Source organism: Lissotriton helveticus, chromosome 3_1 (genome assembly GCF_964261635.1).
Source record: "Lissotriton helveticus chromosome 3_1, aLisHel1.1, whole genome shotgun sequence".
NCBI classification, from domain to species: domain Eukaryota; kingdom Metazoa; phylum Chordata; class Amphibia; order Caudata; family Salamandridae; genus Lissotriton; species Lissotriton helveticus.
In genome coordinates, this window is record NC_136061.1 from 2041570145 (window position 1) to 2041594544 (window position 24400).

At 44.1% G+C, this 24400-nt stretch overlaps 1 protein-coding gene across 2 annotated transcripts in view; it reads left to right on the forward strand.

Moving 5' to 3' along the window:
- AGBL1 (AGBL carboxypeptidase 1) overlaps window positions 1–24400 on the forward strand; it is a 4192795-nt gene that overhangs the window by 2907688 nt on the left and 1260707 nt on the right. For both annotated transcript variants that reach the window (XM_078683166.1, XM_078683165.1), the window contains one exon: window positions 1536–1712. In XM_078683166.1, the coding sequence (XP_078539292.1) occupies window positions 1536–1712 (177 nt within the window). The remainder of the gene's footprint in view (window positions 1–1535; window positions 1713–24400) is intronic.

A 24400-nucleotide genomic window follows, 5' to 3' on the forward strand; every position in this document is an offset into this window, starting at 1 on the left:
AAGAATTCGCCAATTACCACCAACTACAAGTTGGTGGTAATTTGCGAATTCTTAGTCAAAAATTGCAACACTGAAATGCTTAATACATTTCAAATAAGAAATCGCAATTTGCCATTTCTTAAAAGTCTCGCAATATTAAGGAATCGCTAAATTTGTGATTCCTTAATATTGCGAGGCTTTTTGCATGATACATTCCAAATCCCGTTTTTTTTGTCACAAACGCTGCTATTTTGCAAATCGCAGCGTTTGCGACAAAAAAAACGGATGATGCATCTGCCCCTATGTCAAAATAGGGTTACTGGTAGTAGGAGATGGGAAGCATGTATTGTCAGTGTTGGTATTGGTAACGTTAAACTCAAACGTGTTGCTAACGGCATGCGCTGGACAGCATGTAAGAAGTGGAGGGAGTGCCCTCAGAGTGATTGGTAGCATGCGGTTCCGTAGTGATGGGGTGGGTAAAACGTTTTGGTCTGGTAAATTTGGGTTTGTTGTTTGAGATGTTTGGAGTGGGCATAGGAAGGGAGGACGTAGTAGGTTTTGCCGAGATGGTGAGATTGGCCTTATCTAAAGTACCAGGATTAGGATTATTGGGAGAATCTTTAATCTTATTAAACTCATCTCTTTGGGTGTTTTCAGGTTTGTCATTAGTCAAGGCCTTTTGACTTTAATAAATTTACAAAAATAATATGATTACTTATAGGGGCTTTCAGTCAGCCGTCTTCGTCACTTGGTCTGCTGTGGTGTCATTCACTTTTTTCTACCACTCACTACAGCATACAGTTAATAGCAATGGGCCAGCACACTTCGACCATTGATCAACTGCACTATGTGTGACAGAATTCTGCTTTTTCATATGAAGCAGATCCACACACAAATTACTTTCCTTAAGTGCCAGTTACTGGTTGGGCAGTGTTTGTTTTTTAAGACCAAAGAACCATTTTTCCCTTTTTTTCATCATATTAGTGGGAAAGCGCGGCAGCTCCCAAAAAAAGTTTCATGAAAACCATGTCAAAAAATCAAGCATTAACAATGCCAAGAGACACTTTGTCCGACAACATAAGCCAATTGGTGTATTAATATTGCTTGGATGGAATGCAAACAATTTGTAAATTCACGTAAATTCAAAATATGACCCAAACCGGTTAAACCATGGGATGGCCTGAATGATTTTACCTTCACCACAAAGTCTTACTTCATCGTCACTCAGGGATAATCTTTGGATATTACAAAGCAAGGCATCCTTCCATTTCTGTTTCTTTTAAATATAAACATCATGTAGGCTATTCGAATATTATATAGTGTCAAAAAACGCTGGTGTATGAGCGCTGTAAAATAAAATAGAGCATTACATAAGATGTATATTTAGGAGTTCGATATTATTTACTAGCATTGTCGCAATTCCTATTCCAAACACTGCAGCCTTTTCCTTCAGCCCAACCTATCGAATCTTTTGTTCTCACTGTACCAGCAACGCTTCATGACAGGTACATCTCTTTATTTCGTTGTTATTTACTTTTCTTGCTTCATTTTTGTAGGCTCTTGCAAAAATTCTAGATAAACTTGCTCCTGCGTTCTCCATGGCTAACAGTAGTTTTCTGGTGGAAAAATCGAGAGCTTCAACCGCGCGGATAGTTGTGTGGAGGGAGATCGGTGTTTTGAGAAGCTACACCATGGAGAGTACCTACTGTGGCTGCAACCAGGGTCCTTACAAAGTAAGTACTGTCTCAGTTCCTTATACGTCTGAAGTGATGTTTTTGTCATAACTTTGCCCTGATGCATTATAAATACATTCGTTTGGAAACCATCTAAAATAAAGAAGCAATATTTAGGTGTGTGCTATATTGCAGTTTTCCCTCAAGAATGTCCACTAACTCCTATGAATACTACGATAACTATTTGTCATTTGAGACATTTTCACCTGTGTACAATTACGAAGATGTTCTCTCATGAGCTTCCAGTGATTCTCATAAATACTACAATTATGGTTTGAGAGTACTTCGACTGGCTTGCATGTTAAAATCAAGGCATAGCCATCCGTAATAAGACTTTATTTTAGGAAATAAAGATTACCCATATCCGTCCGTTTTCAACGTCACAAGGAAATAGAACTTTATGCAGCCCTCTGTAAGAAATGTTTCAGCGTGGGGATTCATTGGCTAGAGGTCCATTTTGTGTATATTGTAACTTACTTTTTTTTAAATGTATTTTATTTTATGCATTTTTATATAGCGCGGACTTTACCCAAGGTGTCAGAGCGCTTCACAATAGGAACAGTAGTGAAACATGAGGAAAAATTACAAGTGAACATGTTACAAAAGCAAACGTTACATTACATAAGGCAATAGTGACAATTGTGCATGTAGCGAGCAAACAAAATATAAGAGGTAGCAAACGATACTTTACAAGAGGAAAAAAAAGTGACATGTGTGTATGTTACAAAAGCGAATGAAAAGTACAAATAGAGGTATAATACTGCACTAAATGGCAGATACTCAAACCACAAGAATAAACGTTACGTTACATGAGGCAATGGTGGCAATTGTGCATGTATCAAAAGCAAACAAAATACAAGAGGTAGCAAACGATACATTACAAGAGGGAAAGTGACGTGTGCATGTTACAAAGGAGTACACAATACAAGTAGAAGTATAATACTTCAATAAATGGCAGACTCTCAAACCACAAGAACACATTGGGAAGGCACTTCTATAGTCATGTAGAACAAAATTTCCTACAATGGAAGGACTTCCTTCAGATAATAGAGAGGGCGTGAAATAATTTTGGAAGTGTCTTTGAAGGAGGAGAGCTTTGAGATCAGTTTTGAAGGCCTGGGAAGAGGTGGTGGTCCGTAGTTGAGGCGGAAGTGAGTTTCAGATTCGTACCGCGTTGCCTGAAAAGGATTGGCCTTTCCTTCTTGAAAGTGGGAGGTTCAAGCAATAGATCTTCCGCATTACGTGATGGTCTAGAGCCTACAAAGAGTTTCAGTTTATTCGCCAGGTAGCGAGGAGAGGAGGAGTGCAAGGCTTTGTGGGTAATACAGGCAGGGCCGGTGCTAGGCATGGGCAGTGTGGGCAGCTGCCCAGGGCCTCGCGCTCAGTTGAGAAACAGGGGGCCCCCTTCACAGTGAAAGCCCACTTGCTGCTCCAGGCCTCCCCTTGCTCCACTCAAGCACATTACCAATGCAAGTTGTCTTGACCTTGCTGGTCAGGGTGTGGTGGCATTCCTGGAGTACAGCGGTGGGGGGAAGGGACACACACAGAACGGGGGACAGCTCGGCCAGCAATTAAGTTGTCTCACAGTGTCAGGGAAGGGGTAACACCTCTGTTAAGTATCGGCAATTCCAGGCGCCCTTTCTGCAATTTGTTTCTAGGCAACAGAAGGCCCCTTTGTTTCCAGGACCGGGCCGTAACAGGTAAGGAGAGGCGGGAGCATTAAAAATGTATGCAGAACTGCCATGGTAGGATAGTGTTTTGCGTAATGCCTTGTTACTGCTTGGAGGCCCAAAGGAGGGGGTCCTCATCCACTGGGCCTCCAAACACTGGATCAGGCTGCAAGGTGCAGGTGGGGGGGCCACTTCTGTGGGCCTTGTAGCCATTATGTAGTGCTGCGAGGCCCAGGGCAGGCGTGCCCCTTTCCCTGAGCCTCGCAGCTAGGGATGCCACCTCAAAGTTTTCTACCGGCACTGCCATATTTTCATCGATCGTGGGATTAAAATGAACACAACCACCCATATACATTATTTGAACAGCAATTCGAAATACTTTCAAACGTGTTAGAGAGCCGCTTTAATGAACCATGCCTACTGGCGCCTTTTGTAGTTCAGCCCACAATTACAGCCTGGTGCCAGGGCACGTCTTTAGGGCCCATTTGCCTGTTTTAGAATTCATTGTTTATTTCATGATGCCTCTTTTCAGTATGGATTATGAGACGTAAAGTGATCCATACAAAAAATGGTTTGCTCTGCTGCTAACACCTTTGCATGCACATGTAACTAATTGGAAGGCCAGTCACACCATTTGAGTTTGAAACGTGCTTTCTGCGTTGGTGGTGTGTAAAATTGAGAGATCACTTCGACAGCTTTGAAATAAATTTAGGGTGTCGACAAAGAAAGCGATGAAGGATTCTTGTTTCACCTACGTGTTTCAGATTGTAGACAAATAAAATTCGTAAGTGAAAACCTTCACGTGAGAAAGCTTCTTTCCAGCATACAGGCAGATGGCGACGGGCCTAGAATAATCTCTCACGTTGGTGCACGTTGACACTGATTGTAATGGTTTACTGTGTTCTCGGCGTGCGTTTTGCTAGCACATGTTCTGTTTGCATTAACACTTGGAAGCATTAGCTATATGAAATATGCTATGTCTGCTTGCCGTAGGACGTTATTTGGGCATGGGTAGACAGACCATTGGCTCAAAGTAAGGTAGTGGGATTGTATGAAGAACGGTCGACAATTAACACTACACAGAGTTTCACTTTCACATGTAGATGTGTCTTTCTAGCTTTTACGTCACTGCTAGAGCAAAACCACTACTGTTTATAGAAGATTTTTCACACCAACCAAAGACTAAAGTAAACAAATACAGAAAAGTCATGTTACAAATGAATGCACACAATTTTGATTGATGTCCTATGTAGTAGCAGTTCCAGCGTTTGCAGGCTCTTAAAACAACAAAAGGTTGATCTTTTTCTCTTTGAAAGGTGGCAACCCTTATCGCAGCAAGCCCGCCATCAGGCTGCAAGGTCCAGGTGTAGAGGCCCCTTCCCTGGATCTTGTACCCATTATGTAGTCCTACAACGGCAAGGGAAGATAGCACCCCTCCTTTGCCAGTTTCCCAGTTCCCGAGCTAAGCTATGGAACTGAAAAACCGAGTTCAAGTCCGTTCTTCGGCTCCACAACCTGTGAGTCTTGGCAAATCACATAAATTCCCATATCTAAACAAATAGTCTGACCTTTTGTAATGTAACTGGCAACCATGTAAACCGCTTCAGATACCTTGGGCTGATTTTTGGCATACAGACTGTAATTTATTTTTTATTTTTTAAACATGTTGTGTAACAAATAACTCACATCCTGGCACTGTTGTCTCCACAGTCCATATGAGTGGTGCCCAGGAAACTAAGCGGACAATTTAATTGCTATGCACAAATATGGTTTATGCAGTAAGTGCAGATAGATTCCAATAGCACTGGTGTGTGAGATGCTGCGGCACCCCCAAAGCACACATGCTAATAACCCTGCTGCAGTGCAAATTGATAGGGTTTGAAAATTAAACTAGGGCACAATCTTGCTGGTGAGAAAGAAAAGGCTATAGAATTCATTGTTTTTCAAACGCACAACAAAATTTAAAGAAAGTAAAAAGAGGGCGGCATGGAGGGTGGCATGATGGTTATTAAGAGGCCAGCAATGCCATGTTTCCTGGCTCTGTGCATGATATGCTGCTCCAGTTCAGTTTTTTTCTTTGAATTCCTACACTTGTAGTCATGTTTATTCCATGATAAAATAGGACTACAAATCCCATAATTCAAAGAAAAAAATCTGGATTGGAGCAGCACATCACAAATGCGCCTGGGAAATTTGGCAGCCACGAGGAGCTTGAAAATATTCATGGATTTTAGCAGAGAGCATCTTAAGAACTCTGAAGGCTGTATGAAGGAGGTGAGGACCAGTCGCGCAACACCCATTGGGCTCACGGGGCTTCAGCCCCCCTCCCCCGTCGTGTCGGGGTGAGACAGCTTTGCGGGCTGGCGACCATCTAATTGCAGCCACACCTGAGTACTTAACAGGTCTTTAAAAGACCATTTACTTGTAAATGAGGCTTTTGTTGTGTTTTCACCCCTTCTTACAGCCACTCTGTCTATGGTTGGAAGTATTAGCCCCCGTGAAATATTTTTCAGCCCCCCCCCCCCGAAATGTGGCTCTAGTTGCCCGCCTGGTGAGGACTGACTGCCAGGGAGTACACTGGGTCATAGCCACAGACAGTTTAACCATTTGGATATTTGTCTTTTTTTCATGTTACTGATATCCACATCATGGGTGCCAAATAATATGAATAGTTCTGCGATGCCACTTTCTGTGACGTTGTATGTAAATTAAAGGGCCTCACACCTTCTCTTTCGCCCGGGGCCCTAGAAGTCCTAGGACCGGCCCTGGATACAGGCAGTCTTGTAGATAGATTTTGCCTCTATGGGAAGCCAATAGAGGGTGGATAAAATGGGTGTGATGTGGTCGCTTCTTTTGGCCGCACATATGAAACGAGCGGCTGAATGGAGAACAGATTTAAGGGGGGACAGGTGGGATTTGGGGAGGCCAATAAGAAGAGAGTTGCAGTAGTCCAGTCTGGAGAGAACCAGAGATTGGACCAGGGTTTTAAGGTCATGCTCCGGGAAGAAGCGACGAATCCCCCAAAGAAGGTGCAGTTGGTATCGAACAGACTTTGCAATGGAATTTATGTGGGAGAGTAGATTGAGTTTTGTGTAGAGTATGACACTAAGGGATTTTGTGCTGTCGACAATGATGGGTTTATTGTTAAGTAGATTCATCTGATCCATCCATGATTGAACCGGGGGAGGAGAAAGTGGGGAAGAGAGGAGGAGGAATTCAGTTTTAGAGGGATTCAGAATCAGTTGATGAGTTTACATCCAGTTTTGAATGGAGTCGAGAGTAGAGCTTAGGATGGAGAGATCGTGAGTGGAGGCAACCTTGAGGTAGATTTGAGTGTCGTCCGCATAGATATGATAGTGGATCCCGGATTTGCTTAGGAGATTTCCCAATGGTTCTAAATAGAGATTGAACAATGTGGGTGCAAGTATAGAGCCTTGAGGAACACCTTGACCTATCACCAAAGGAGATGCAAGACTATTCACTATTTTGATCATTTGGGATGTATCAGAGAGGAAGGAAGCACACCATTTAAGCACAGTGCCCTCCATGCCCATTCTCTGTTGAAGAGTGTTAAGGAGAGTGTTGTGATTGACAGTGTCAAAGGCTGCAGAAAGGTCAAGGAGAATAAGAAGACAAGACTCCCCAGAACCGAGTATCTGCAGCGCATCATCAATCACTTGCAGCAGGGCTGTTTCAGTGCTGCAGTTATGAATGAAACTGGACTGGAAATTGTCAAGAAGATCATTGTCCTTGATATGACGAGAGAGTTGTTTCGCTACACATCTTTCTGTTATTTTCGCAAGGAAAGGTAGGTTAGTGATGGGGGGGAAGTTGTTGAAGTCGTTTGCATCAGCAGTGGGTTTTTTAAGCAGAGGAGTGACCTGCCCAGTTTTGAAGGAAACAGGATGGGAGCCTTGACAGAGGGAGAGGTTAACCAAAGTGGTCCAATAGGACAGACAATGGGCATGGAAGTCAATGGCAATGGCACTAGGGATGGGGTCAAGAGAATGGTTGGAGGGCTTTGTTTCGATGATGCATTTGAGGAGGGCATCTTCTGAGATGGGGTCAAAGTTCTGCCAAATGGCTAAGTATTTGCGCTACTCTGGAGGGGTAGGATGACTGACCTGATCCACAAGTGATTTCACTTTTTCGTCAAAGAATATTGCGAATTCCGCTGCTTTCTTTGTAGAATCCTCCAACTTGGAGGTTGGGGGAGAGCAGTTTGGATTCTTGATGAGATCGAATAGATTTTTGGGTCTATTTTTGGCTGAGTTGAGGAGGGTTCTGAAGTGCGTCGCTTTTCTGAGGAAGATGTGCTTGTGGTATTCGGATCTTGCTGAACGAAGCGTGGCCAAATTATCGGTGGGAGGCGCTTGTCTCCATTGTTTCTCCAGGAATCTTAGGTACTTCCTTTCTTCATAGAGGGATTTGTTGTACCAAGGTGCTGAGGGAATGGGCCTTTTCTTTTTGCTTTGGAGAGGAGTGACGTTATTGATTTTGACTGCAAGGACTGTGAGGCATTGGGAGGTGAGTTCGTTAACATCTAGGTTCGGGTTTAGCTTTGGAAGTGATAGCAAAACTGATTTACAGAGTGTACCAAGGTCAATATTTTTAGTGTCACGGAACCTGAGGTAGCCCTCTTAGGTTGGCCGAGAGTTATAGAGTGTGATAGGTGAAGAGAGAATGAGATGAGGAGGTGGTCAGACCAGTCTACATGAATAGGGGTAGCAGTAATAAGCATGTCTGTTTTCGAAATAACTAGGTCCCAGATTGAGCCCTTAGAGTGTGTTGTTTCTGTGCAGTGTTGGATTAGACCATTTGCAGAGAGGAAGGTGGCCAGCAAATTCGCAGAAGAGTCTTGAGACGAGCCCCAGTGGAGATTGAAGTCACCCACGAAGATCTAATTGTCACTTTGCGAGAATTGGTCACTAATGAAGTTAGTGAGTTCCTCCGTAAACGAGGGGCTGCTACAAGGTGGGCGGTAAATGGCATGGAATCTGAGGGGTGAGCAGTGGTGCAATTGAAGTTCAAGGGATAGGCATTCAAAAGTGCGGAAGGAGCTGTTAGGAAAAGCCTTAAGTTGAAGAGAGTTTCTAAAGATGACTGCAACACCGCTCCCAACTTTGTCAATTCTGTCATTTCTAAATATAGAATAGCCTGTGGGTACTAGGAGATCAAACATAGAGTGAAAGGTCTTCAGGGTATCAGCTTCAAAGAGTGAAGAGAGGAAGTAGAAGAATGGAGAAAAACTGATTTTGGTGTAAAGTACAGGAGAGGTGGGATGTGTTTAAAAGGTTTGTTTCTACTTTTCAAAGACTCTAAGCACATTGTAGAGGAAGCGGGTCTCATCACTCCTGCCCCCTCACCATAATTTAGGGGCATATTAACAAGAACCTTGTTAAAGTTATCGTTGTTTAAGTGGCAGGAAACAGCCGCTAAAACGGCAATAATGGGCTTGCTAATATGCGTTGTAGAATTCCAATAGAAGCCCAGGTTAGATGTCCTGCACATCTAACCTGGGCTTCTATTGAAATTCAATAACACATATTAGCAAGCCCATTATCGCCGTTTTAGCAACAGTTTCCTGCGGCTAAAACGGCGATAATTTTAACGAGGTTCTTGCTAATATGCCCCTTACTCGTTTAATAGGGATGACTTACTAAATAGATACATCGATGTCAGTCACGGCAGGTATGACTTGCAGGTGGGGGAGCGGGTGGGGGATTTGTGGGGGGATACGCGGGGGAAGATTTCAGGAGGGGGGTTTACATCTTTTTTTTAAAACGTATCTTCCCAGGTCCCACAATCACAGATTCAGTGCCGAGGGCTGTATCCTGACCAGCGGGCGGTATGTTTACTTAGGTTCACTCCCTCAAATCTGCGGACTTGGTCAGTGCAGTGTGCTCCCATTCCCAGTGGTCCTGTTTTCTTATTCTCTTTCTGAACAGCCTCCCTCCCATCCCCTAAGCCAATAACAATGCTGAAATGGTAGCATTGTGATTGGTGGGAACGGCACCCAGCCGGGCACCTATGGGGAGGTTATTTTCTCTATGTAGGCTGCATGCAGCCTACCTAGAGAAAAGTCAGAGAGCGCATGACTGGTTTGGCCGTCCCCAAATGGCTGACCAAACAGTCAGGGCCCACAGCATTGTGCAAGCCACTCCTCCCCGACCCGCCCAACCACCTGCCCCCAACCATGCATACCCTTCTGCTTTCTTGCAGTGCGAGAAGGAGAAACATAGAATTCTAAGTATGTAGGAATCGCAAAATATTTTGTGATTCCTCAATATTACTTAATAGCGATTCGGTGAATAGTGAATCGTTATTTGGTAATATGACTTCATTCATTCCAATGGGCCTACAGGACTATAGGAATGAATGGTATTGCATTTGTTAATTTGCGATTACCAAATTGGTAATCGCAAATTAACTAATGAAAAGCCAAGGGTGTCCGGGGGTCAAAGGCCCCCCTGGAGCACCCCCAAAATTAAAATAATGCAACATGGCACTTTGAAAAAAGCATTTTTCTTGCATTTGTCAACATTCTCACATGGTTATCAACTACTTGAAGTTGATGGTAATTGAAATCACTCATCTACTCGACTCTATGCGAATAGTACCTTTGGGAGAAAAAGGCACCAATCTTAAGACACAAGCACACAATATGGATCCGCTCAAAGCAGCAGCATGTTCACCTATGCAATTCATGCTATTTTCGAAACAACAGTGTGCATAATGCATTCAGTGTGCATAATGCATTATATTCAGAATAACAGTGTGCATAATGCATTATTTTCAAAATAACAGTGTGAATAATGCATTTCAGACTGATGTTTGCTAAGCTAGTTTATAAAAAGTGCAAGGTATTCATTTCCTTTTGAGTGTCGATTCGTTTCACACAGTGCATTGGAATTAAGTTTCCGTGAATTTCTGAAAACGACACATTGCAAAGTATATTCCGCACAAGGGATTTAAAAGGCATAAGCTGGACAAATCCTACTGATTGGATTGTCTTAGGCTGATGGATATATTTGATTGAGGGCAAAGGGGAGTGATCGCATCCAAACTAACCGTACACTGCTGCATGCGTGCACTGGGGACGCTCTGCATGAAATGATAGCCTGCACGAACACGTTCTGAAAAATACACTTGCATTGCGGAAAGTGCCAGATTATCAAAAATAAGCAGCACAACGAAAACATGTGACTCAGACCTAGATACATGTTGCTTTTCAAATCATATTACAAGTGATGTGATCACAGCGTTACATATATTCTTCAATTCATTGGGTTCAGTGAGTCTGTTAAAGGTTTAAACAGTAGAACTTTCCAACTCCATAGTGCATATGCCTTCCTATTGAAGTTATCCCCTTATATAATTAAGATCCTTATATGGAGGCCGGCTTCACAGAGTGGAAGAATGCATAGCAGACACGGTAAGCTTAACATTATCTTATCCAAATACAGGAAACTGCTGGGAGGAGCATAAAATGCTCCAAGTCAAAAACACCGTCGATCTGACACCATCCCGTGCAGCGTTCCCAAGTAAAAGCACTGTAAATTGTTGGCTCTAATTCAGAAATCTGGCTTCTGAATTTAGTGACACGACAATTTCCTGACGCAAAGCCATGGCTTGCTGACCCGCACCCCCTTTAGGACCACCCTTGTCATCTACAAAGCCATCATGATTGGCACACTGTCTTTCTGGCTGACAAGCTCACTATCTGTTGTGACGAGTGGCCCAAGCACTGCCAGGACATAGAGACACAGACTCTTAGGGCCACTTAGACTCATTTTCCCGAACACTTACAATGGAACACACATTAGTTACTGCATTGCTTAAAAAGGAGGAGCTAAACAGATATCATTCAACCTTGAAGAACAGTTCGTTGTGTAGGAATTATACATTTCATCATACAGAAGATAAAATATGCTAAATGCAGAGGGCGCCGTGTTGACAAGCTTGCTATACATGCTCTTTGACAAGATTGGGACGCTTCATGCAAAGAAACGGAGACACTTAAAATACAAGAAGTGAGAGTGTGAATTATTTTGAGTAATCCCCAGTTGAAGTAAAGTTATGTGATCCAGACCTTTCAACGAGACAAAGGTATAGATAAGAGCATCTGTGTTGAAGAACCATTAATGCTCCCAGGACCAGGGGGTCCCTGTATAGGTGCAGTTTAAAAAACTATATCTTTGATACAAAAGAGATAAAGCTAAAATTCAGCTTAGATAGAGCTTCTGTCAAAAACACAGGCTACAAAGAAGGGTTTGGGATTATTGTTTGTGATGCGAACATTTGGTTCAATGGATTGCATTGTGGAGCAGGCTGATCCGCCCTGTCCTCTCACAAAGTATAAATTAAGCGGATGTTTGACTGTTGCTTTCCTTCCATTAATTGTGTTGCATCTGTTGTTCTTGTTTGTTTTATTATGCCTACTAACTTTTTTTGTTAAACAAATTGTGTATTTGTAAACATAATGTTTTCTGGTCATCTTCCTGCTCTCTATAAAAAAAAAATAGATAGACAAGAGAGCAGTATGCACTGTTGTATATGTGTGTTATGTAGAAGTGCAACATAATAACTCTGTTTTTAAGATGCATTCGTTGCTACCTACTTATGATCCAGATAGATCTTTCTACAATTAGTGTCCAGTGCTGCTTCGTTAAAGGTTAGGAACTTTTTTTTTCTAAACCATTTACACTTGCTCACTTTTTGTATAGTCAGTTTCATTATGCCTTTATGTAATACAAGGCTCAACTAAATGATTCAGTAATGTTCTGTGTATTGTGTGTCTTAGAGTAAATGAATTGTCCTTGTTGAGATTTACCATCTCAAAGATGATGCCAGAGCAAATATTTCAAACTTGCTTCTCTTTTACTGCCCAGGGGCACGACTTGCAGAAACATTTGCACAAGTAGTTTCACCATTGCACCTGCAAATGGCTTGCTGTACAGGTGCACATTACTGTTCTGAAGTCAGGAAGAGTGAATGTAAACATTGTTGCATGTGCAGGGAACATAGATCATCAGCAGGAATAAAACTGTTCCTCAAGAAAAAAAGTTAGCAAATATATCAGTACTGTCTCGGCGATTTTTGCATGACTAAATATTCCTGTATATATTTGTTATGCAGTGCGCACACACATAGCTTTATGGTTCTGTACAGACTACCCCAAACAACAATTTCTAAAGCATAAATCAAATAAAACTTAGGAACATCAATAATGAATAGAAAATGAAACTATTCTTTGAACAACTGTCTTTTGAGGAACCTTAGAGGGCTAAGCAGGCGGCATTGCACACATAAATAAAGCAGAAGGAAATTTCAGAGTCTGGTAAACGTGCCAAAGAAGACCCACTCGCCAAATGTGACGTTTTTAGATTTGGGAAGAAAGAGAAGAACTTGATGCAAAGAACATAACGAGTGTCATAGAGAATACATTTAACTAGATATTAGGAAATCAGGGAGGTTCCTATACATTACTTCATGGTAAAGTCCATAGCTTCAAACTAAGGCCCTAATGCAACTCAGTAGCCAGAGAAGAATCCTGAGAATGAGGTGATGTTCTTATATCTAAGGTATGGTCTGATCAACCATTCTTCTGTATTTGGTTTCGAAAGGAGGAGATGTAAATAACACAGCCCATTCCCGTAGATCGAGATCGCACTAATTTGAAATGTAACCTACATGTTAGGGAGCATCTTCTTCAGGAATTTCAGATGAAGAAAACAAACTTTGGCTAGTTTTGCAAGTCTGTTGATTTTCATGTTTGTGATGTGCAATTATTTGTTTTCTTGGCCCTTGTTTTAAGATTTACTTGAGGTCAGCCTGCTTGACTGAAGCTGGCCCTGATGAGTAGTATTTTAAACTCTAGAGGTTTAGATTACATGGATTACAATAGTCTCTGTGTATTTGGAATTTGAGAGGTATCTACTTTACTAATCCCTTGTGATTCCTTTAGACATTTGCAGCAACATGTTAGTTACAAAGACAGCATGAATTATCAGTTCTTGTTGGAAGGCATTCCCTGCTGGGCATGGTGTGGACACTGGTGTTGTTTAATGTAAGGGTGGTCTGTGATTACTTGTTAAGAAAGGATGTATTTTCAATGTGGCTCTGAAGAGCATGCAGTTATGGGTATAATGTTTCTTTGGTGAGCTTTTCAGGTAGTGTGAGGTGTCAGTGGCAGCTGTTTTTTAATTTTGTTTCAGGCTTGACAAGTAATTTACTGCAAGCTGAGTGGAGTACATGGGTTAACTGCTTGGGATGGACAGTGTCTTGGAAATATTATGATGCAGAGTTGACTGCAGACCACATTCTGACTTAGGGCCTGATTATGATGACCGCAGAATGTGTCCCGCCATCGCGTTTTTGGTGGTCTAACTGCTGCGTTCTCAGCAGTCTGACTGCCCGATAACGTGTGCTGTGACACTGTCACAAGACAGCCGCCATTTCTGCTACTGTCAATATAGAAGCGGCCCTCGAGGTGGTCCTGTGCAGAGCACCACCAGCCTTATGAAGACCTGCCTTTCTGCCGACCTGTTTCTGGTGGGGACAACGCCATGAGAGAGTCGGCAGAATGGCGGGTAATGAGCCAAAGTTTTGTGGAATGTAACTGGTGCTCATGTAGTACCCTCCAATGCCTCCAGGTTGTGCATGCACAATGTTTTACTGCCCAACAGAATGCAAGGGAACAGTGCGCCTGACTGGCTGGAGGCATCGCAGTATGCATTGGCTTACGGATCATTTTCACAGCCGTAGCACGCTGCTGCCATGACTCCGCCACTCACACACCAGCAGCACCGCAGGAAACTTGTAATATGCCAGGCGAAAGATTGCTGTCTCTTTGGTATTCTTGGGACCACCGTGGCGGTGTCAGGGCAGTGAGTCTGCCGAACTCAGAACCAGCCCCTTCGTTTTTGCTTCTAGTTTAAAATGTTCATTCATTATGAGATGATGGGATCCATACACCATATTTTCACATGGAAATTCCTCAAAGTCCTGACATTGTGTGAAAAATTGTGCCTAAAACCTTATGCACACATTATTCACCATTGTTTAAAAGCATGTTCAGTACAGAACGCAAATAGTATTTGTACTGGGTTGATTGGCTCTATTATAGTTATGTATCTCGGAATGAGACCATTGGTCTTTGTATATGTATCTTAGAACTTTGAAAGCAGTACTACCTTCCACAGTGAGCGAGTGGTAGATTCTTAGCTGGGTATCCGCTGGTTGGCTCTTTTTGAGGCCCAAATATGAGGCACCTTGCTGTATTTTAAACGTTCTCCAATGTATTGATGTGGCATGCTACAATGTGACCTTAGAGGGTGTTGCCATTGTTTCTAACTGACATTGCATGAATGCAATGGGTCTTAATGTGAGCTTAGAAAATAGCTCCCCCAACTCTGTAGTTGGGCAGTAAAAAAACAGCTATAATTGGTATGCAGTAGGCCCCTGACTAGTGTGCCGGCTAACTCTGGTTTGCTCAAGATATGAGAGACAGTTTTTTTAGGAACATTGACAGAAAGAGTTTTAACTTCACTGTGGCCCCTGTTATTGTGTTCATGTGGAGGTTTGAATCCCACATGCTGCATTGATTTCTTCCCTTGATTTCGGTCAGCACATGTCCACAAAATAGATGGGCCTTACATGAGGACTTCTGCTTTGGACACTTTTAGTGAGGAACATCGTGGATCACCTCATTAGGGCGTGTTTCATTGGCTGAAGAGTAATGGACATGGCTGAAAGAATGTGTGTGTCAATAGTGGAGAGAGCTAGCAAATGACGTGGCTGTGGACGAGGTCCGTGAGATGACTTAAAAGCATATCTATGAGCACAATGCAGTAATTGTCAATTTTCTTATTCTCACAACGTTTTTAGTAGTATAAAGAAATAATAGCTACATTATGTGGCAGTATTTCTCTATACTGCAAAGAACGTTGTGAAACTAAGAAAATATAATGCTTCACTAACAATGAAACAGTTCTCCAATGCCCTGGATTTGTTCACTTTCTAGCACTTTCTGAAGCCTATAAACCCATCACTATCAAACCTACTGCTATGTACATAAGAAGCATTCCTTTAAACTAGATGGTCATTTTATATTGAATGCTTTTTCCTATCTGGGTGTCTTCATGTTTCTCCATCTGTTGCAATATCAATGTGTCCATCATTTGTCTCTTATTGTAGAAGAGTCAGCCCATAACGCACCGGATGCCCAGGCTGCTGGCGCAAGGCTCTTCTTAGTTCCCATCGTAAATAATTACCAAATGAAGAGACGGGCACTGGAAGTAGGAAAACAAGAACAGAGTTTATTTCTCATGAGGAGAGCATGTCATTTCGGACACTCGCATAGTGTCTTCGGGAGGTGCTCTAACAAGTTTCTCTGAGGCTTCGCCTTTTATACACAGGTTTGTGGCACACAGGCATCCTTAATTACAATCAAGACATTGTGAAGTATGAAGATATTCCAACACGTGGCTACAGTAGGGGCCCTTATCCTCCATACAATAGGAGGGGGCTGTCACGCAGCTGAGTGTTCTGCTGATTCCATTGGAATGTGTGCGCCTGATTGAATCTCAGGGGGTGGGGTAGCCATGATCAATAGGGATGTATGACGTTAGAACGCATACATTGACAACGCGTACCTTTACAACGCGTTCGTAACAACGAAAGTTGTTACCACGCATTGCGCTGGGGGGCGCAAAATTGATTAATTTAATTTACTATTCCAACACCAGTCCCCGTGAATAGTAGGGAAGGTGTTGGGATAGTAAATGAAATCATTTACTATCCTTGAGCGCCCCCCCAGCGCAATGCGTGGTAACAACTTTCGTTGTTACGCCCGCGTTGTAAAGGTATTCCGTGGTAATGCTTGCGTTCTAAACGCTGCATACCGATCAATAGTGGCTCCTTTCAAGAGAGGCGAGTGCGTACAGTAGTGGGCAATAAACTGTATCCTCGGGCTAAGGGATGACCAGCGGTCCGTGCAAACAATCGGGCTCAGAGGAAAGGGTCATCAAAGGAGAGATATTCATGAAGGGAAGGATCGGTGTGGAAAATCGAGCGTAGAGAAAAGGGTTTATCAGAAGAGGGGTATTCATGGAAGGAAAGGAGGTGTTGGTCAGGCGCGGGGTGTGATTCCTAGAGACAGAGTCATGCGGGAGGGGAGGGCTCATGACTTGTACATGTGAGAGCGGGGGCGGTCAGGGAGCATGGGGGAAGCTTGCAGGGTCAGGGAAGGGCGCTGATGATCGATCGTGAACAGAGAGACCATGGTACCTAAAATGGCTGCTGTATATATGTGTGTATGGGTCTATGCTGGCAGGATAACACAGTCAGGGTTTTGCAATATCCATTCTGCTTACGACAAGAGGTACAGTGAACACAAATGAACGCCGCTTATGTACACATACATTGCCATTTTCAACAGTCGCCGCTTTTTTACATAAGCAAGTTCAATTTCTACCTAGTCGATGCGATAGGCAGAATGCAATACATGTTAATTTACATTTGTTGGGTTCGTCATACAAGCCTAGAGATCGGCATAATATTTAGTCGGTATAGAATCAAGTTCAGACTTTTTCTCCGGTGACATTAATTAAGAGTAATCTGATACCTTCGGGTCTTATCAGTACTTTGGAAAGCTAGATACATGGGTGACCGATGAAACATTTTTGAAAGCAATAAAAATTGAGGGAGGAATGCAATTTGATGTAAACAACTAGTCAAGGGGTGGGCAGAAAGTTCTGGAAGGGGGGTCTTAGTGAAAATGTCTTTTTCAATGACGAGCACCACTGGTAGACTCTGGTAGTCCGTTTTCTTTTCGTTGGCGCTTTTGAGCACCGGCGGTGGAGCTATAAGTCCAGCTCGGAATCATCCTTACACGTTGCAGGGTGCGATCAGTCCTCTGCTGTTAGATCACAGTCCTGTTTCCTAACTGATCATCTTAGGGGTGCCTTATGCTGGGCACCTGCGTGTCTTTCTTCTTCCGTGGCAAAACCTAATTCTATAGTCAAAAACTTATGTGAAAGAGTTTGTTGAATAATCGAGGGAAGAGAGGGCGGAGTGGGGCCAGATCTTCGAACACACCAAGGGACCAAGGGAGCAAAGGACAATGAGCAGGCAGGCCCATCAGTCGGACTCAAAAGGGGACGGGGACTTCAGGCACGAGTGGGTCAGCAAGTCGAGGGCTTCAAGGCAGCCCTTCATTCCTTCATCTGCCGAGTTTGAAAGTTGTGCCTCGTCCCGCGTCTCGTTGCTCTGCGGCTCCATCCTTGGTTGCGGTCATATGTGCTTTATGATCTGTGGCCAGGCTGTGCGTCACGTCCAGCTCCTCTCCTCCGATGATTGTATCTTTAAATGAGTACAAAAACAAGTTTTAGAAAACTGGTAGGAGAAGACATTTATACATCTCAATTCCGTCCCCAATCCTATGTAGGTGGGGGGATAAGTTCATTGGTCACAGTCAGAAGTCGTCACTTATGGAGTCTGTAGGAGTGCATTGCTATGGAATTCATAACCCTGTTTGGCGCTCATTCGTGACGTACGTGGAGAGAAATTGGACCTTTATACACAGTGTATTATAAAAACTCGAAATCGAGTCCTTATGTAGAGACTCGCCCTTCCCTTTAACCCAAGTGTCGGCAATCTTACATCTCCCTTCGGAGTCAGCTAACTCTTGCAAGCAGGGCCTTATCGTCATGAAGAAGGGGGAAGGGGTGCACGTAAAACATGCTCTTCTTGGGGAGTGAACGTTAATCAAGGTCATCAATTTCGCTTTCGAGGGTAGATGACATGAAGCTGGGGTTAATCGGGGGAAACGGGGACGTTTTGGACAGGGAGCTGGGGTCGATCGGGAGAAGTGGGGTACTCTGGACATCCGCACTTAAGTGCAGAGGAGCGAAGTAATCTGTGCATTGGGAATTGCATTTTTTTTTTTTTTTTTTTTTAGCGAACCAAGAAACAGAAGACCATTGACGTTATAGTCCCCCTATAAAGGCCAGATTAGGGGACGTTAGTCGTCTGACCCGTCCTTTCTTTCATGACCAACTCGGGTTCTATTGTTTTGCAGAAAGGAGAGGTAGTAATATGGCAAGCCACAGTCGTTTTAGTTCCTGTCAATTTTTCCAAACACCTTTGTGTTCGAGGAGACCCAATTAGGTGTTGTGCCGGGAGGGGCGCAACGTTACCATACAAGGAGAGAGGGAACAGGGGGAACTTTAGAGAGAGAGAGAGAGAGAGAGAGAGAGAGAGTGAGGGAGAGAGTGAGAGAGAGAGAGAGAGAGAGAGAGAGAGAGAGAGAGAGAGAGAGAGAGAGAGAGGGAGAGAGAGAGAGAGAGAGAGAGATCGCACTCTAAATGGTCCATTCTGTACACGCATGACATGGAGCGAGAGAGAGAGACGTGTACAATAATGGGCCATTCAGTGTACACAGAACAACAGGGATTAAGTACTACGGAAATACAGACAGAGGGATGACGTAGATCCATGCATCACGTATACACAAACTCAGACGGGGAAGACAGTACATGTATTATGTACAAAAATCCCAGACAGAACATAAAACAGTTATTGGCCAAAATTATCCCTTTCTGTATGCTGTGCATTCTTAGCATCCTAAGCTCTTTTCACCTTTTTCTTCTCTTTTAACCGTCGGCTGCCCTTACTGGTGGCTTTGATTGTACACACTTATGCCTTTGGCAATTGGTCATGAACTAACCTGGTCGGCTAATGCTCACGGTGGTTTTTTCGAGTCATTTTTAGCAAATGTGTTTCCAGGCTGAGACAACGGTTGGTGTCAGTTGGAGAACAATGGGGCAGCTTGGAGTTACATGTCTAGGAGGGTGCGAAGAAGGATGCAGTAGGTCTTTAAGTATCGGCAATATTCCTAGTCCTCCCGTCGGAGGGTACTTGTGTAATCCTTACCTCGGAATTTTCCTTAAACTTTCCCTATTTAGTTAAGTGTGGAGGGTTTAATCATGTGTGTACATTAGTTTAGGTTGTATTATTTGGAGTGCGTGGGCACCATAATCGAACGCCTTTTTCCTGTCTTCTTCGTCCGTTAGATCACCATTTTCCTTTTTTGTATTTTTAATCGATGTTCCAAAGTGACCTGCAGAAAGAGGGCAAAAGAAGGGGGCGGGGGCAGCATTTAAGAATACATCAGCGCGCATAAACCCGAAAAGGCTTTTACTTACTACATACTCGGTCTATCTCCACGGAACGCAGTTCTTGCCAACTCGGCATTTAAGCCCAGATGAACCTTTTAGTGTGGGAGAGATGATTATCGGAGGCCGGTGGATGGCATAGGTCACCCAAGTGTGGTATTACGGATCGTATGTAGGGAGTCCAGATGGCACTCCTTCGGAGCGACTTAGGGGCATTTTAGCACAATTTTCCTGATACAGGTGGCATATAAAGTATAGACTGAATTCCAGGGTCTTTTAGCGGTTGCTTTAGGCTGTACAAAAATGTGCAAAGTACATACAACAAAAACCTGGACCATTCATATTTGCAGTATTTCTGCGTACTATACCCTTTAACCCTTATCTAATCGAGCTGGGTCATTTCACCTATAATTTAGTTATATCGAAAATAGTGATCATTCATTCGAAACTTATCAATTTACGCGGGACAACTATATTTGCTTTCTCCAAAAATCTTTAATAAGAATGTCGGTGCACAAATACGGGCCTACAACCCCGTGGGCCGGCCACGGAGCAGGCTGGAACTGTATATGTGTGGATACCTATTAGTGAAAAACTTTAATGGAGTCGGTGGTCGTTTATTTCATAATAAAAAGTGCGAAAAGTGCAATAAAATCATGTCGAGACTTCAGTGTGAGCGAGTGTCATAAGTGTTGGGCTTCGAACTTTCAATAATCATGATGCGTCAAACTTAACAACAATTCATTGTCCGAATGTTCAATCAATACCCATCTGATGTCGATTTACTGTCTGAACACATAATCAATACCCATCCAATATCAATTCATTGTCCGAACATATAACCAGTACCCATCCCATATCAATTCATTTCCCGAACTGACAGTACACATCCTGAATCAATTAATTGTCCGAACATATAATCAGTACACATCCTATATCAATCCATGTGGTTGAAAAAACCTGCATACATATCTCATGACACCAGGGCTGAACAATCGGGGTACAACAAGGAGTTGAAAGTTCCATTTGCATCGGCGCCATTTTGGGTGCAGTCAGGCAGAACCAGGCATAGTCTAAATCTCTACTAACTCGTGGTTGGCCCGGAGCTTCCTTTGGCAGTCCAAAAGTTCCGTTAAAGGGCAAAAGAAAGGATCGGTGGTCTGAACCATCAGTCAAAAAAGGGGGGGGGGGCAACAATTTTCCTACCGGGTCATACTGGGTTTTCACCAGAACTGATCCGAACTGTAGTCTGCAGGATTCTAGTCATTCAAACTGAGGCTGGCGCCAGCATGGGAGCGCCGACGTCCTGCGGCTACATTTCCATCGTTCCCAGGGCAATCATGGCAGTCATTCCCCATTGGGGGTATCTGCGGGGGGTCGGGGACTCCCGCGGCTCCTCTAGACTCTTCAAGGGCGAGGAGAACTTTTATGACGGTGGCATCCACAAGCAACCGGGCCATTCCTTCATGCTGGGCCCGCTCTTGCAAGGTCGACCGCCATTTTGAGAGTTCGGCAGCTACCGGCGATCGCGGGGTCAAATGAGCAGACGGGCTCCAACCTGCCGGGCGAGGTGTCGCAGCATTCGCCACAGTGGATGAACCCTTTTTCCGGGCGCGTGGAGCGCCTAGGGTGCAGCTGGGGAGCCTCCACCTGGGGAGGCGGGAGAGGCTTGTTCGCACCGTCTCTCCCTCCCAGTGCACTCCACGGCGTCTCGCTTGACATTTGTTATGGCCGGACCAGGCGATGAGGACGAGGGGGGGGGTCGGAGGCATGTGCAAGACATCCCCCCCCCCAGGGTTGTCGCAGCCATTATAGAAGAAAGAAGAAACGTCCAGTGCGTCTTTTGGGGCGGGCCTCTGGTTGATGGTGGCCGGACGCTCCTTGCCACGGCCCCAGGAACGGGTCCCTTAGTCCATCCTTGGGACAGACCTTGGCGCGTGGCGCCTCTCCTGGGCCTTTCGTGTAGTGGCCTCTCCACTCCCAGGCCCTCCATGGATGCTGGTCCAGACTGGGAGAGAGAGGGGGGGGTCGAGGACACGGACATTCCCCCCCCTGCAACTCTCCAGTGTTGTCGTAGCAGCCACCGCGGCCGGATCCCGTCGGCCTCGGCCTCTTATGATCTCCGGCCGATGGTTGGCAGCAGGACCCGCCCTACATGTGTTGCTGGGCGTAGCCGTAAACCTGTTGCACTTTGGGAGGTTCCAGAATGGGGGCGGATGTCTGCTGACTTGTATCTTTCCCAGGTTGCCGTTATTTGGGCGTGGCAGGCGATGGGTCAGACATGTTTGGAGCAGCGAGGGGCGGTGAAGCCTCGTTGCCTCATGGCCGTCGCAATGTCAAGCTTGGCTTCTCTTATCATTTTCAGGTTTCTTATTACGGGCTTATTTCTAACGTTTCTTGTTTCTAGGACAATAATAGGTTTTATCATTAAGTATTGTTATCGTTTCCTTGTTCGTTATTTAATAAAAAGTTCATCAGTGGCCTACTGATTTCGTTTTCCTATTCCTTTCTTTCCAGGTTGTTTCATGCTAAAGTTTCTGTTAACAGGATACAGTGATCACTTCGTTATTATTACATATTTCCTTTTCACTAGGGGTGCTCTCTGGTCGGGCCAGATGACCTACCTCTAGTGAATGGTCCGGGTGAGACTGGTGCATCAATCAGTGGGGAGTAGATAGGCATGACAGATTACAACGGGGGACAAAGGTCCGCATTACCTACCCTTTCACTACTTGCAAAGATTTTCCTACGTTTATTTGCAAACAGGGAATACCTCCAAAAAGAACCAATTCGCAAACAGTCAATGTTCGGATTCCCAAACAGTCAATGTTCGGGCAAACAATCAATCAATGAGGAACGAAATAGGCACGACGGGTTACAATTGGGGGCAAAAGCCTGCGTTACCTACCCTTCACTATCTGCAAAGGGAGAGAGAATATTCCTATTCTTCCCCGTTTGTAGGCAGAGAATGATCCTTAAGAGAACCAACTTCGAACAATTCAATGCTCGATTCAAACAATCAATCAATGGGGAGAAAAATAGGTATGACGGATTACAATGGGGACAAAAGTCTGCATTACCTATCCTTCACTATCTGTAAAGACTAAACAGAGTATGGCGACTCTGTGCTTGTTTGCAAATAGAGAATCTCTCAGAGACAATAAAGTGAGTAATACTAGTATTTTCAAACAATCAATCAATCAATTTCGCAATTTGTCGTGTGTCACGACCTTACCCGGACCGGACCATGTGGACAGTTCTTCGCCTTCCTTTTTCCAGCGCCCGATCGTTCTCTTTCTCCATGTTTTTTACCGCAGCATTCCTGTGGGATTCCAGTCAGGACAATAGGTCACTTGAGAGAGGTCCGTTCTGAATCGGTGAAGTTCATTCAATCGGCAGCCGGACGAGGGCCCTCTCAAGGCAGGTATACTCCAATCATTTAGATGTTCACCCCATCGTCTGGACCTCTCTTACCGGACCTTATGTCGCAGATGGACCCCGCGTTGGGACGCCAATTGTAGAAGAGTCAGCCCATAACGCACCGGATGCCCAGGCTGCTGGCGCAAGGCGCCTCTTAGTTCCCATCGTAAATAATTACCAAATGAAGAGACGGGCACTGGAAGTAGGAAAACAAGAACAGAGTTTATTTCTCATGAGGAGAGCATGTCATTTCGGACACTCGCATAGTGTCTTCGGGAGGTGCTCTAACAAGTTTCTCTGAGGCTTCGCCTTTTATACACAGGTTTGTGACACACAGGCATCCTTTATTACAATCAAGACATTGTGAAGTATGAAGATATTCCAACACGTGGCTACAGTAGGGGCCCTTATCCTCCATACAATAGGAGGGGGCTGTCACGCAGCTGAGTGTTCTGCTGATTCCATTGGAATGTGTGCGCCTGATTGAATCTCAGGGGGTGGGGTAGCCATGATCAATAGTGGCTCCTTTCAAGAGAGGCGAGTGTGTACAGTAGTGGGCAATAAACTGTATCCTCGGGCTAAGGGATGACCAGCGGTCCGTGCAAACAATCGGGCTCAGAGGAAGGGGTCATCAAAGGAGAGATATTCATGAAGGGAAGGATCGGTGTGGAAAATCGAGCGTAGAGAAAAGGGTTTATCAGAAGAGGGGTATTCATGGAAGGAAAGGAGGTGTTGGTCAGGCGCGGGGTGTGATTCCTAGAGACAGAGTCATGCGGGAGGGGAGGGCTCATGACTTGTACATGTGAGAGCGGGGGCGGTCAGGGAGCATGGGGGACGCTTGCAGGGTCAGGGAAGGGCGCTGATGATCGATCGTGAACAGAGAGACCATGGTACCTAAAATGGCTGCTGTATATATGTGTGTATGGGTCTATGCTGGCAGGATAACACAGTCAGGGTTTTGCAATATCCATTCTGCTTACGACAAGAGGTACAGTGAACACAAATGAACGCCGCTTATGTACACATACATTGCCATTTTCAACATTACCATCTGTCTATGTTTAACTCTATCTTCCGTGCACTTGGGACTTCAGTATGTATGTCTTCTTCTCTTTTAATTCAGCTGCTATTTGTTAATTAAATATTAATATGTATTTCCTGTTAGGTAATACCTGTCATTTTTCTGTATTTAAATTTGCAGGAGCTTTCCTACATGAATGCTATTCTAGCCATTTGCTTCACTTAATACCATTATGAATGACCCTGGGGTAACAATTTGACATATTAACATAACACATCATATCTTAATGAAATTATATGTAATATTGGCACATGCTGTTACTGACGAAAGTCATTTATCATCACCTTGAAATATAATTGTTGTGAATTATTAGATATGACAAGAACTATTTTTCATTTT